Source organism: Poecilia reticulata, linkage group LG7 (assembly GCF_000633615.1).
Source record: "Poecilia reticulata strain Guanapo linkage group LG7, Guppy_female_1.0+MT, whole genome shotgun sequence".
Lineage (NCBI taxonomy): Eukaryota > Metazoa > Chordata > Actinopteri > Cyprinodontiformes > Poeciliidae > Poecilia > Poecilia reticulata.
Window position 1 is genome coordinate 15220449 of NC_024337.1, and position 14692 is coordinate 15235140.

The following is a 14692-nucleotide window of genomic DNA, read 5'->3' on the forward strand; positions in this document are numbered from 1 at the left end:
TACAAAAGAGACTTCCTGCAAAGTGTTGTAACCTAATATACCACGATTCACTTTTATTTTTGATTGACGATGTTAAAACAAAATTAATGTAAGTGTGCTTATTCTTACATTTTACTTGTACGTAAATGTGTAAATAACATTTAGAACATGTGCGTTGTTTGGCTTGTCGACGAATTTTCAATTACAAAAATAAATCAGGCGTCTTACTTAACATTCCCCGTACTTTTATCTTGAAGGCATTTCTTTCAATTTCCGGGACTTTTCCGGTTCGAGTCTGCGCAGTAGGTATGGACTTAAGAACAGGAATAACTTGCAGAAAACCCACAATGACCACTTTTATTACCATCCCTCTGAGCTTTTCTCACCTGTAATGTGTTCGACATTTGTCTCTCCCCCTTTACACCTGACTCCTCTTGCAAGAATCGGTCGCTGTTAAACAGCATTTTTTAAAATTTATTTAGTTCGCTTCCTGATAGTGGAAAAAACCCACAATGGCAGATTCGGAGAACCAGAAATTCTGTCTGCAGGAGGTCCTGGACAGTTTTAAATCGTGTCTATCGCCAGAAAAAGAAATCTACATCGAACACTACGTGTATGGATGGAGAGGTCTTGTGAAGTAAGTGATTTATAAATATTTTGTCGTGTTTTAATCCTCCCTAGTAATGGGTTACATTAAAGTAATTGAAAATAGCTGGATATTTTTAAAGAAAAACGTATTTTGGTAAGGTACAAGGCTTGTGCTAATTAAATTCTAAATTAAAAAGCAGGTTAGTGTAAAGTACAATGACTGGATTCCTGAAGACTAACCAAACCAAACATTCAGGTCTTGGGATTTCGAGGTAACGTGCTGTTCAGGTTGGATCACTAACGTGTGACCATGACATTAGCAGCCTCCTTCTGCTTCTTTTGACACTTTACACAGCCTGCTGGCGAGCTTGAAGCCATATTCTGCACATACGTTTTGCACTTTGTTCCCTGCGTACCAGCTTTTCCTAAGGAGAATTTGTCTCAAGGATGACGTCACTTCTAGTTAATTCATTTACACTTTGTACTTTGAGTTCCTTATTTGAAAAGTAAACTAGAACCCCTGCTTGAAGTAGGGCTGCACAATCCAGGTACATCTCAGTAAATTAAATTGGAACAGAAATAACCTCCATTTCCCCTCAGTGGGAAAATTCAGGTGTACCAGCAGCAAAGAGGCAGATAAGTTGAAGGATGTAGATTAACAGTAATAAAAAAAAAAAATCAGAACTAAGAAACCAAAATCAGAACCATACAGTGAGTAATTTACAGCATAAGAAAAAAAAAAAAACTAGGCAATTAATAAAAATGGCATACTCTGATTTTAAGAAATGTGCAACTGAGTTGGATTATTTTATTTTATTTTTTTACTATATGCTTATTTGTGCATAAAACAAAAGCAGACAATCTACAAGAAGTGGAAATAACAGTGCAAACAACATGGATGTCCAAATAATAGCAGGAATGTAAAAACATATTGAAATTGCCTAACAGATGCTAGGAGTAATGGCCGACGACACCACTCCTTTTACTGATGGCGCTTTCCAGCTCTGCAGTGAAAAGTGAATTAATTTTGTTCTAACTTTATCAAAAATGTGAATCTCGTACATAAAATAGATTATTCCACAACCAAAGTAATATTTCTGATGTTCATTTTGATAATATTGGTTTAAGTTGAGAAAAATATAATGGAGTTATAAACTGAAACGCTAAACACGTTAAAAACTGAAAAGGGTTTTTAACGCAGAAATGTTATGGTCTCCACCACAGGTGTCAAACTCCAATCCTCAAGGGCTGCTGTCCTGCAACTTTTAGATGTGCCTCTGCTGCACCACACCTGAATAGAATAATTAGGTCATTAGCAAGGCTCTGGAGAACTGATCTACACAAGGAGGAGGTGATTAAGCCGTTTCATTCCAGTGTTTTGTATCTGTGGAACATCTAAAAACTGCAGGACGGCAGAGGATTGGAGTTTGACACCCCTGGTCTACACTGTCATAGGGTAAAGTGCTGACTGGAAAGTTATTAACTATGAGGGTAACCCTCTGTCTTGTCAACAGGCTTCTGAACAGTTTGGGGAGCCTCTTTGGTTTCATTTCTAAAGACGCTGTCAGCAAGACCCAGATCCTGATGAACTTCCTGAAGAGTGAGAATGGCCCTCACTATGCCACCGTGCAGTCCATGGTCAAGTTTGAGCTGGACAATAAACTGGTGGACGTGGACAAGAAGGGCATCTACCCTGAGTCGGGTTGCCGCACTCTGCTGAGGCTCCACCGTGCATTGAGGTGGCTTCAGCTCTTCCTGGAACGCCTGAGGACCAGCAAGGAAGACGAGAAGACTTCAGTCATGTGCAGGGACGCCTACAACGAGTCCCTGGCCCAGCACCACCCGTGGCTGATCCGTAAGTCAGCCGGCGTGGCTTTCTACAGCCTCCCTGTAAGACCGGCTTTCTTTGAAGTGATGAACGTCGGCACACATGAGCAGGTCGTGGACGTTCTGGGGAAGGCTGTGCCTCTCCTTTGTGAGGTGTACGAGATCACAGAGGAACTTTACCAGAAACACAACCTGCTTGATTTACCATAGAAAGGGAACAAGTGCTAGATTTTATCTGTCTGTAAATTATTCCTGCTGGAGTGCTGTGGAAACTGCTGCTGCTGTATGATTATCCCAGCATGTGTGCTATATCTATTGAGTAATTTTACACACTGATTGTACTTAAGTGCATTACAATTTTAGGTAAAATATGGCATGTTTATTTTGGACTCATTATCACGTAAATTAAATCAACCATTTTACTGTTCCTTGCATGTTCTTTAAAGTAAAAAGCAGGAGGCATTTGATAACTGTGGGTACATTATTCATGAACCAAATAATTAGTCTTAAAAATGATCAACTTCCTAATACCTAATAGCAGTAGATAGCCTATCAGTTGTTCTATTTAAATCTAGTTTCATACCATATATAAGTGAAAAACATTGCCATTAATTTAATTGCTTAACTGTATTTCCAAGCCCATATTAAGAGTTAATACACTGGTCCTAGGGCTGATGGGGAATTTAAATCTACAAAAGCACTGATGATGGGTTTCTAATTCAATGTAAATTTTGTTATTTTAAACTACATTGTTCGTAACCCTTTTTATTAAATAAACGGTGCAGAATGATGTTTTATCTGACTCCTGCCTCTGCATCCATCTTAACAGGGTCAACATTTTGTTGAAACGCCTATTTCTGCAATGTGCTTGGTACATAAAGCTGGAGATATGTTTTTGAAACTGGCTCAGTCAGAAAATTGAAGTGTTGACACGGATTTTTAATTGGATTTCGGTCTGGACTTTGACTAATGAATTTTAACACATGAATATGCTTTGATTTGAACCGATCCATTCGAGCTCTGGCTGGCTGTATGTTTTGTCGGTCTCCTGCTGAAATATGAATATTTTGTCATCTCTAACAGGTTTTTAAGGACAGCGTTGTATTTGGCTCTATTTTGCTATAAAATCTTACACATTTAGTCTGCTCAGACCTTAATTATTTATTCAACCTAGAGAGAAATTCTTTTAAAACACAACCAGATTTTATTTTGTTTGCAGAAACAAAGTGTCCTTCACCGTGTATTTAGTTCTTAATGTTTCTAATAGTTTGAGTTTCATCTGTTCTGTCGCGGTAGGATTAGTTCGCCCGGGGCGATTCTACGAAACCACCCAAGATTGTCCTTCAAAACTAGTTTATGAAATATTAGCTGCAGTTGCACGTTTCCAACGCCAGGTGTCAATAGAGCTAAGCCGGTTACCATAGTTACCAGATCGCCTGCCGACGCCGATAAAAGTGAAAGGAACTCCACCAACTGCGTGAAAGGTAAACGACCCAGTTGCACTTCATTTACATTTGTGAGTAAAATGACTTGTTTTTACAGTAGGTTTTAATTCTTAAAAGGCCTCTCGGTGTGAGTCATCGTGTAAACTAACAGCGTTTTCTTGACACTTTGTAAATCATCAAGTGGAGCAGCTGAGGGAGGTTATCAATGCATTTAGCAAGACCAAAGTCTTCGAAAGGGAGGAGCAGACCCGCCGTTGACAGCTTGCTACATCCAGGTGGTTCACACATCGACCCGAAGCCCCCAAAATATCATCTCAGGGGCAAGCCGGACGGAACCGTCCGCTCCCTGTCCGAACCTGAGCTTCGGCAGGCCCGGCGGTGGAACAAGGAGGAACTTCTGCACTTGCTACCGCAGGAGCCTGATGCTGTTCCGAAAGTATCTCTAAATAAGTACAAAGTCCTTCCATCCATACCGACCAGGAAGTCCGAGAAGAGGTCGCAGAAGAACTTGGATGACATGATGGTACAGCTCAACCTGTCTGGAGAAGTGACCAAAAGCAGGAGACTGGAGCAGGAAGGGACTAATGGGCATCTCAGTGTGGGAGCCTGGTGTGAACCCTCAGAAACAGCACCAACACCTAATTCAGGCAGTTTGCTTCTGGCTGTAAGAGGGCCGTGCGGTCGGAGGTTTGAGCAGTACTTTGACCCCACAGACACCCTGCGGGCGGTGAAAGCCAGCGCAGAGGCTCGGTTTGCTGCCAGCTACAGAACGGCTTTCATCGAGACCATGGATGTGCCACGCAGAACCTTTACAGACATGGACATGACCCTGGAGCGGTGTGGCATCCTGAACAGATCAGTGCTGTGCATCTCTCAGAACAGTGACCATTTCCAGCACTATTGAACAAAGCGCTGACGCAAAAATACTATACTTTATTGAGCCAAATCATTAAAGTAATTTTGAATATGAATTAACCTGGTGAGCCACGTTTTTGAGCAAAAACGCACCAATCAGAAATCGGAATAGGTCGATTTGTTTATTGCGTGGTGACCAGCAGGTCAAATACTTTTCATTTTTAAAACTGCCAACCATGTTTGGTCTTCAAACTTTAACATCGTCCAATAACAGAATTAAATCAAATTTAATAATATATTGTTGCACTTCAAATTAGAATATCGGCAATACCTGTTTATTCTTGGAGGTAAATCCTGAACAGGCTACCAGTTGCATAACACGCAATCTAGAGACCAAGGTGTCCAAACCTTTTGCATGTTGGCCAAAATCATAAATCAAAAGTACTTGTGGGCCAAACAAAACTAGTCACAAAGATTGTATTGTAATTTTTAACTGCTTAATAAACTAAGCATGTAATATTTTTAAGTCCTATTGTAGAAAAAAAGCATTTTGCACATTTGCCTTATTAAAATAAAATGACAATTATTTTGGGCTCGATTGATATTTCTAATTCAATCTCGTACATTTTGCTATACCAACAAAATGTGTTAATTAACCTGAGGTTTGTGGAAGGAAACCAGAAAGGTTTGACCCAAGTCAGTCTTGATACACTACCATCCCAATACTGACCAAATATATGTACATTTTTGAATTTGAAGAAAATTCCAAAAAGTTTGTAAAAATTATTTTGGTAATTCTGACTGATCTAAAAGAAATGTCTGGTCAGATTTCAGTTCAGACAGGAAAGAAAAAAGAAAAGTCCTTATACTCAGTAATGTAAACTTCTGGTTTCAACTGTACAAGACCTCATCCTTGGAATAAGTTTTATTACATCTAAAATGTCGAGGCATTTTAAAGTTAAGCATTTATTTTTGAAAAAAAAAAATCGACACCCTTTTGATTTGAAAGTTTCTCTCCAACTCTTTAGTTTTTTTCATATCAGCTAATATATTTTTTAACGATGCCAAGTCTAATTTACTATGAAATTGGTCTTTTCAGAGCTTTTAAGCATTGAGCTGATGAAGCATTAAATCATTAGACAAAGGAAGCAATCAGCTCAAAGTGGGTTGACTTAATCTATCAAACATGCGTTAAATCAAATGTTTACATTTCATCTCGCTAAACAGATGCACAAAATGAGCCTTACATGATTGAAACTTTAAAAGCTTTGCATCCACAAGATAAATAAAACCCATTCTATTTGAACTTCAGATGATTGCTGGTCACTCTGACAAATTTATTCAAACAAATTGCAAAAAAAGAGATGGATTGTTGTACTTTATACTGGCTCAACATGACTAACTACAGGAAGCTTGAAACGGAGATGATTAATTTTTTTGATTTGTTTGTTTAAAGCAATATTGCACAGAAATGAATTATGAAACCGACACTGAAATCTCCACTGGGCTGAAACAAGTTTTTCAAAAAACTGCAAACATGTCATGCAAAACTATATACACTACATACATGTATCACATAAAAACACTGATATTTCACTTAATATAATCAATAACACTGCAAACACACATCTTTTAGCAGCCTGTGGAGACTGTACAACCTCAGTATTGAAGCAGCTCAAAAGAAAATCTGAACAAAAAACAACAAAAAAAGTACCAGAAACAGTCTTTTATAGCAAGCATTAAACTAGCAGAAAACAAACCATGTGACACAAAGTAAACGGTGTCAACTGTTGCACATGGAAAGCAACAGAACATTAAATTGCCATCTTCTCCATTTCCTCAAGATTGCTGGTATCGAGTTTTGTGATTTTCCTGTCTGGGACAAAAGGAAAAACTCAAATTAGGATCTGATGATATGTCATTATACTGAAAAATGAATCAAAAAGAAATCTCACTGAAATGCATTTCAATTTGCTTAATGATTTCCATGCTGTTTTCGCTGTCCACCATGTTAACCGCAAATCCTCGTCTGCCGAAGCGTCCCGTTCGGCCGATCCTGTGCAGGTATGTTTCATTGTCGGCGTTCCCTTCCACATCCACCGGGAGGTCAAAATTCACCACAAGGGACACCTGCTCCACATCAATACCTGCAAACAGATAGAAATATGTGTGAGGGATATTATAAACACCCTTAGCATCACCAAGTTCAAAATCGCAGATCTACTTGCCTCGGGAACACACATTGGTGGTCACAAGCACTTTCTCTCTGCCGTTTTTGAAGCGTTCGATGACAGCGGCTCTCTGTTCCACTGCCATTTCCCCGCTCAGCAGCGCCACCTGGTGGCCCTCCTTTATCAGACTACAGGCCAGCCAGCCAGCCATCTTCCGAGTCTGACAAACAAATTGAGCAAGATCAAGGAAATTCCCAACACTTTGAAACAAAGTGGCGTCACTGCAATACCACATAAGCACAGACTCCTGTTCAGTTACTGGACAAATACGGCATTAGGTAATAGATACTCATTTGTGATAGTTTTCTGGATATTGTTAAGTAGGAGTTAAAATCTAAATATTTATTACATTTTAATTTTGTGCAGTTTGGTTTCACACTCCAGTATCAAACAAACCAAACCCTTTAAAAAAAAAAAAAATCTGTTCCCCCTTCACCCATGGTGGCGCTCACCATGAAGTACTGAAGGAAACGGCATGAAAACCTCTGAAGAAGACACTGTGCGCAACTTCCTTCCTCATAAAATGTTAATACAAATGGAGCAGTGTCAAAATTTTAGTAGTTGAAAGGTTTCTCTTTTGTTGTTGGTAAAAGATCACAAGCTATTTCTTCTGCTAGTTCTAGACACGGATTTATTTTGGTTTTATTTATCCAGAATGCCTTGCGATCTAGACAGCTATCTGCTTTTGGAGCAGTCTCTGGACCGTTTGACATTCATGTGCATTTGAACCGTGACTTAGGTTTGTCTGCAGACCAGTTAGTTTGTTTGCTCCACATCACAGTTTGATTGCGGATTCACACCTTCCCAAACAAACTGGACTTTTTAAGCAAACAAACTACAATAATAATAAAAAAGACCGGAACAAGAAGCATTCCTTCGCAAAAAAAAAAAAACACAACAAACTTATTTCACATAGTAAAAAATCATTTCTAAAGCTTATTTCAAAAATAACTTTCAACTTACATGGCAGAAGATCATTGCCTGTGCAATAGTCAGACACCCATACAGATTACAGAGAGCTGTGAACTTGTCCTCCTTCTCCCTGCAGAGCACATAGAACTGCTTGATTGTGTCCAGCGTCTCCTCTTCTCGTTTCAGCCGGATTATATTTGGATCGGGAATCACTCGCTCGGCAAACTTCATCACAGAGTCCTCAAATGTTGCAGAGAACAGCAGCATCTGACAGTTTTTGTTGAGCAGCCTTAAAACAGGGAAGGCAGTTATCAGATATGCTTTTTTTTTTTTTTATTCAACATCGGGTTTTTCAGGAAGAGACCCACCTGTGGATCCGGATGCTCTGGTCCCGATGACCCTGCATGGCGATCATCACATCAGCTTCGTCCAACACAAACATTGTGATCTTCTTTGGATCAATAAGCTTGTACTTGGTGCACCAGTCAAGGATGGTGCCTGGGGTTCCAATGACAATGTGCTCTTGCAACTTGACACGTCGGTCCACTGGAAAACACAAAGTGTCATGCAGATATAAAACATCACCACTGGTCACCTTGGCTCTGAGAACAGTAAACTTGAGTGTGTTAGAGACCTTTCTAACGTACTTAACTTCCTTCACCCTTTAACAAGACATGTTTCTCTTCAAATAGTTTACATTTTAGTTGGCCTAAGTGATTAGTTTTTAATTCAGTCCCTACTTAAATGTAATTAAGAATGTATACAAATGTTACGTTATACATCATCACCTTCCAAGTTGGAGGGAGGGGAAGAAAGATTTTTTTTCTTTTGCCAAAAAATGACATGTCATTATTTTTGGAAAGTGACGATACACAAAATTTCCTCTTTTCTTCTATAAATGATGTGATAAAGCAGCTCCTCCCTGTTTAGATAAAGGATTTAATTGTTTTAGACATATTTATCTGACTTCTTGAATGTTTTGTGATATTTATGTAAATATAGTAAGTAAACACAGTCTATCCTATCAACCAGAAACAAAAAAAAGCCATTTCAGGGTCTTACTTCTGTTCCCTCGAATGGCGTAGGCCAGTTTCACACTTGGACAGAATTTGCCCATTTGTTCGATCACTTGGCCGATCTGCAACGCGAGCTCGTACGTTGGCGCAACACAAAGACACTAAAAGAGAGATTTTCAGTCTTAGACAAACTGGGACCGGAGGCGTTGGATGCTCTGAATGTGTTCTGCTCACCTGAGTCCAGGTATTGTCAGGGTTCACATGACTCAGCATGGCCAGAGAGAAAGCTGCAGTCTTACCAGTGCCAGACTGTGACTGAGCGATCAGGTTCTGATGTCTAGACAGAAAGAGAGCATGCATGGAAAGAAGAAATGTTTTACATTTTAAATGAAAAACAGCAATAACAGAACAAGTATTCACTTAAAGCCAAGATGATGTTACACCAAACTTGATAGCCTTGATTTAATAGAGCTGCTAAAATGCCTTTTCAATATATGCATTTAACTAAAATGACAAAAATAAAGAAGAGGAGAAAAAGAAGCCAGGGCACTCTGATCTTTTGCTTACACTGGCTCTGGTCAATTCATCAATCTGCTTCCACATTTTGCCATTTGGTTCCCATAAACGGATAGCACCAATTTACAGGCAAGTAAATAAAACAACTACAAAACCCTGCAAATGTATTTTTTTCCACTCATATCAATGCTCACAATTGACTCAAAACTGTGTCTGAGTGAGATAGTTTTATACCTGACCACAGGGCTCCCAGACATGGTTGTACCAAGTTGTACAGTTTTAATCAATAGGAAAGTTCAACTGTTCAACCTAAGGAGGGCAGCACTGAGACCAGGGGAGGCAGAACTAAATGTGTTTACACAAGTACATCAACATTTTAACAGAAGCAAAGATACCTTTAACCTATTTAGATATTTTATCAGCAAAAAAAGTTGGTTTGCTGGTTAGCTATACTTTAAAGATGAAAGAATAGTGACATGAGGCCGTTGTTAGCTGATCCTGACCTTACTGGGAACCTTTGCGTCCTTAAATGAAAGATTTCAAGTGATGTCAGAAAAGTTTTGGTGAACCTTGACATCATATAATTCCTTTACGAAACAGTAGATGGTATTTTCATTGATAAGTTAACCAAATTGGACTTCAACTGGAGATTGTACATATAACAAAACAAACATATTAAAAAGACAAAGTTTTCCACAATACATCCCAAGTACAAATATGAACTCACGGTTCAGCCAGCATCAGAGGCAAAGCATTCTCCTGGATCCTGGACGGTCTGTTGAATCCCATGTTGAAAACACCTTGCAACAATTCAGGTTTCCTAACATTGAAGGCCCTCAGGGTTAGGTTTCACAAAATAATCAAATAAGCAGTAAACCATATGAAAAATAAAAGGCTTTCGCCAAAGAGCTCACAATCTGAGCTCCTGGAAAGTCTTCACGGAGAACAGAGGAGAGTTGGGATCCGCCTGTTGGACCTCAACTTGGTTTCGGTTCTTCACCAGAGAGTGGCGGATCAATTTATTAAGCAAAGACTGTTCGGCCAGGTCAACTTTGTCGCCGTCTCCTTCACCCCCTTCATCCGGGATCTTGTTCTGCACCACGTTGGCTGCAGGTGGAAACAGAGACCACCGCGGAAATTTAGCTCTCTTAAACAGTTTAAATTTAATGAAGACAAAAAAGATTAAATTACCATTTATATCTTCCTTCACGTTTAATGGAGCTCGTATTCTGTTGATCCTTTTGGAGAACTGAAACTGTCAGACATGACCCAAGGCAATTAGCATCAGATAGCTAACACCGTATGCTAATCTCCTAACGAGCAACGAACATGTGTTTTTATATAATGAGACATTTAACTAACCTGAAATGATGGAGTTGTCGCCTCTTGCTCGTCCACTGCTAATGCCCAAGAGTCTTCAGCCATTTTAGGAAATTATTTTTTTTAAGATACGAACCGAACCTTTCACCAAAGTTTGTTGTCACGTTGCCTTCTTTGAAATAGACTCAACGGTTACTGCTGCCTTCACAATCATTATCATTATAGTAATTTTAAGCTCCGATAAAAATGGGCGTTCAATAAAAGTGTTAAATAGACTCAAAAATAAATTATCTACAAATAAAAGTTATTTATTAGATTATACAGAGGTGAAATTAATATATATCTTTCTGAAAAAAAGGCTTTTATATATAAATTGCTATAACTCGTTCAGTTATTTTCTATTTTTTGCTCTGAATGACTTGATTTAAATATGATTTAAAAAAATTTATTCATTAAAAAATACGTCGAACTTATTTGCTTTTTCAGATTAAAATTGAAACTCCCGAAATACTTGCATAAAGACATATTTACTCACTTTACTTGGAATACCTGAAGGCATCACTTTTTTTTTCAAGTTTTGCTCAGCTAATTATTAGGGCGGGAAGTAGAAGGCTGCCAAAGATGCAGTCTCCCCCTAGTGGTGCCTGGAAGACATAGCAATTTCCCTCGTAATTCAAAATTCCTACCAACACTGGATTTGATTAGCAAATTTCCTAAACCCGATAAATAGAAAAGACTGCATCAAATTAATACTGAATTTGCATTTAGGCAAATATATTTTTAATGAACAAAACTGGTACGCATTAAATATATTTCCCTGTCAATAACTGGAAAGATATTCCAACAATGATAACAATGAAAGTTGTAGTTAGGAGACAAGTTTTCAGTTTTATTTTTTTATTTTCCACCAAACTCCACCAACCCTGAGCACCCTGAGAAATACTGTTCTATTTCTAATCAAATCGAATAGTACAGTTGAAGCTGAATCTTGCTTTGTTACTGTAAAATAGAATTTAATCTAAATTATTTTATTATCCATTAATGCAGAAATTCTAGTGCAACAGCAGCAAATGAAGAGACAGGAAATCAAAGCAATAGGTTCACACAAAGATAAAATATGGAACATATTACAACAGCATAAAGATAACAATACCGTACAGTAAGGGCAACATTTCAAAATAAATACTGTGCAGCATGGCTAGGTTCTAAAGGAAGCAAGAAAAGCTTACAATTTATGGAGCGCCATAAATTTTTTCAAGCCAAAACTTGCACTTTCTTTATTTCAGCTCCTACAGATAATGATTTTAATTTTGTTTTATTCAGATCTTATGCATTATGTGAATAACTTTAGAGATACTGGCAACAAATTGACTACATTCCCCTCTGTTGTTCCTTTGGTTGTGAGAAAAAGAGACAGCGAGGAAGGGAGAGCAGCACTGAGGGAAGAAAGAGGGGGAGGACAAAGGGGTGAGTTCCATTGGCTGCAAGTTAATCCAATTTAGAGGCGGATGTTGAGTTCCAGCTACCCACCGACACACACACACACACACACACACGCAGAGAGACCATCTCCACATTTACAACAGGCACCAAAATGATTTTTCAAACACACATTAATTGTCATGGAAACCTTTGATGAGCAAAAAAAAAACACCCAAATGTATCAAACAAAGTGATCACGAAATCCTGAGACAGACAAACGCCCACTTTAAATTTAAAACGCTCCTGCGCGACCGCCTGCCTGTTGATGTTGCATGACAGACGATGTGCGCTGTCTTCCAGCCATCTGCTGCTGGTGTTACACTGCATGACATGCATGTTATTAAAGGGGATATCTGAATTGTTGATAGTGTCAACAAGAGCTTACAACGAGTGGGTGGGGATGGTGCTTTGAATAGGGTTAGGTGGGGAGGTTGCTTTGGATTCTCTCTCTCTCTTTTTGAACCTCAAACCCCTGCATCCTCCTCTCAAGGAGGAGGAGGATGAAGAGGAGGAGGCAGAGGAAGAAATAAATGAAACAGTTTCTGCAACCACATGTTGCTGGGTTTGACTGAGCCACGGCTGGCTGCTGCAGCAGCATCTACCCTCTCCCCTCCTTGCATTGTGCGTCTGCATGTGTAGTTCCTGCCACCTGTGGCAGCACTCCTATTCCCTCTACGCCACCAAAAGCGAACAAAAAAAAAAAAAAAAGCAATTGGAGAGGAGAGCAAGGCAGAGGCTGGACAAGGGGAGGATATGTTTCATGATAAGTGGAATTCTGACAGAGAGAGATCCACGCTGCACTTGACACAAATGAAAGGTAAGACAATGGGAAACACTAATGCATTTTAATGCTGCTTTGCTTCCGTCTGGCGATTCCTGCTTTAGACATCACTGTCAGTAGTTTTAACTGAAGGAGGAAAAGGGTCAATGGTTTAATCTGTCAGCGGATGTAAACAGGTACTCTGTGCCTCAACAGGTGGTGACACAGCATGCAGCTGTCTGTTCTGACCCAAATGAAGGCTGTTGTCTGGGTTCAGGGTTGATGCCTTCACTGTGTTTTTGGTAAATCCCAGAGGTTGGTAGGGTGAGCCCATCAGGAGAGAGCCCACTTTTGACTAAACTAAAACTAGAAGATATAAAAGAACAAATATCACTGATCTGAAGCAGTTCAAAACAAAAGTTTAGCTAAATAAATAAATAAAAAAATAAAACACCTTTTGCACATGTGTGAATATAATCAAGTCCAGTTGTGCTTGTTTGCTTAATTTATCCAAGACTTGATCATGTCCTGTCTGGTTCTCAGTATGTGGCTGATTGGACACATGATGGCAGTATTGAGATGACAGAAATCTGTAAGTGCATTAAACTGTCTTGTTCCTTACAGTAAAAAAAAAAAGCACTGGGGAATGATAATATCATAAAGATTAATGAGTTTATTGCTTATTGGCTATGTCTGTGAATATGAGACCTGACATTACAACCTGTATTTTTTTTAAAGTGGTTTTTCTTTTTTTTGTGAGAGGAAATCACCTTGCTGTGTGAGATAAAGTGTGATTAGTCTCACTGTCAGATTAAATGCAGAGTTTGGTGATTCTGCTGGTCAGTATGCAGGTAAGCAGGCGAGCAGAGCTGTCTCTATGGATATTGCTTTCGTCATTACACTTCCCATCAAGCTCGTGCAGAGGGACTCTGGTTGTGCAGCAGACGCAGACCCCATGACAGCAAGATTACTTGTGCAGGAGAAGGCACAAACAATAAACCGGAGCTGTATTGCAGCAGCTAATTTTGTTTTAGCAGAATTGGAGAACTGTAAAATAATGTATCTTTTATTGCAGTAGCGTAATCTCAGACTACAAAAAAAAACAAACAAAAGAAATAATTGATTTTTACACTGTTGTTGACACTGTTAACAATTCATGTAAGAAAAATCTTACTGGCATATCTATTCTGTATTTTTCTTAAACCTTTACTTATACAGTCTGACAGGATCATTTTAGCTTGTGGTTCTTCAAAACAGGACAGATAAGAGAACATTGCATTCAAGGCAATCACAACATGTTGAACATTATAAAATGGATCAATTTGCTACACAAAAATAGTTATTCACCTAAATCTGCTCAAATCAGATTTAAATTATTTAAATAACTGAAAATGAGACGAACAAGCCTGAGTGACAACCTTGTATTGCTAAAACAATGAGCTCCATGAAAGGAAGATTAAAACTAAATCTTTTACTTCAGCTGCAAAGTGTAACATCTCAAACTCAAATATTTTAAAACCATTAAAACCAGTTATGAGAGACATGCCATGAAAGTCCATCCATCCATTTTCTTGCACCCTTGTCCCTTAATGGGGTCGGGAGGGTTGCCGGTGCCAATCTCCAGCTAACGTTCCGGGCGAGAGGCGGGGTCACCCTGGACAGGTCGCCAGTCTGTTGAGAGGAACAAAGAGACACACAGGACAAACAACCACGCACACACACACACACACACACACACACACACACACACACACACACACA

At 39.1% G+C, this 14692-nt stretch overlaps 3 protein-coding genes across 6 annotated transcripts; 2 read left to right on the top strand and 1 right to left on the bottom strand.

Moving 5' to 3' along the window:
• The first annotated feature begins 254 nt into the window (after positions 1 to 254).
• Positions 255 to 3189, top strand: cptp (ceramide-1-phosphate transfer protein). Its single transcript, XM_008414524.2, has 2 exons — positions 255 to 616; positions 2082 to 3189. Exons 1-2 carry the CDS (start codon positions 492 to 494, stop codon positions 2602 to 2604), a joined length of 648 nt encoding a protein of 215 aa, XP_008412746.1. The 5' UTR covers positions 255 to 491; the 3' UTR covers positions 2605 to 3189.
• A 615-nt stretch (positions 3190 to 3804) lies between these two features.
• ubxn10 (UBX domain protein 10) lies at positions 3805 to 4814 on the top strand. Of its 3 annotated transcripts, none has more exons than XM_008414522.1 (2): positions 3805 to 3878; positions 4021 to 4814. In XM_008414522.1, exon 2 carries the CDS (start codon positions 4045 to 4047, stop codon positions 4741 to 4743), a length of 699 nt encoding a protein of 232 aa, XP_008412744.1. In that variant the 5' UTR covers positions 3805 to 3878; positions 4021 to 4044; the 3' UTR covers positions 4744 to 4814. The 3 variants fall into 3 exon arrangements, with proteins under 3 accessions (XP_008412744.1, XP_008412743.1, XP_008412745.1); XM_008414521.1 differs by having other exon boundaries at positions 3826 to 3910; XM_008414523.1 differs by having other exon boundaries at positions 3828 to 3878; positions 3957 to 4814.
• Positions 4815 to 6007: 1193 nt separating this feature from the next.
• On the bottom strand, positions 6008 to 10895 carry ddx19a (DEAD-box helicase 19a). Of its 2 annotated transcripts, none has more exons than XM_008414520.2 (11): positions 10732 to 10893; positions 10561 to 10624; positions 10284 to 10476; positions 10097 to 10189; positions 9088 to 9190; positions 8900 to 9014; positions 8206 to 8383; positions 7889 to 8126; positions 6923 to 7085; positions 6650 to 6841; positions 6008 to 6570 (listed from the first exon to the last, which is right to left on the bottom strand). In XM_008414520.2, the coding sequence occupies exons 1-11, from the start codon at positions 10792 to 10794 to the stop codon at positions 6509 to 6511; spliced, it is 1464 nt and encodes a 487-aa protein (XP_008412742.1). In that variant the 5' UTR covers positions 10795 to 10893; the 3' UTR covers positions 6008 to 6508. The 2 variants fall into 2 exon arrangements, with proteins under 2 accessions (XP_008412742.1, XP_008412741.1); XM_008414519.2 differs by having other exon boundaries at positions 6112 to 6566; positions 10732 to 10895.
• Positions 10896 to 14692: the final 3797 nt, after the last annotated feature.

What these genes read in the sequence shown, in the direction of transcription:
- cptp (XM_008414524.2), top strand. Translation starts at nt 492, where the DNA reads ATGGCAGATTCGGAGAACCAGAAATTCTGTCTGCAGGAGGTCCTGGAC. An exon ending in GGATGGAGAGGTCTTGTGAA is followed by an intron (nt 617 to 2,081) that starts GTAAGTGATTTA and finishes TCTTGTCAACAG; the next exon opens with GCTTCTGAACAGTTTGGGGA.
- ddx19a (XM_008414519.2), bottom strand. Translation starts at nt 10,794, where the DNA reads ATGGCTGAAGACTCTTGGGCATTAGCAGTGGACGAGCAAGAGGCGACA. An exon ending in AGGCAATGATCTTCTGCCAT is followed by an intron (nt 7,086 to 7,888) that starts GTAAGTTGAAAG and finishes TTTGTTTGTCAG; the next exon opens with ACTCGGAAGATGGCTGGCTG. An exon ending in CACCAATGTGTGTTCCCGAG is followed by an intron (nt 6,842 to 6,922) that starts GCAAGTAGATCT and finishes ATCTGTTTGCAG; the next exon opens with GTATTGATGTGGAGCAGGTG.
- ubxn10 (XM_008414522.1), top strand. Translation starts at nt 4,045, where the DNA reads ATGCATTTAGCAAGACCAAAGTCTTCGAAAGGGAGGAGCAGACCCGCC.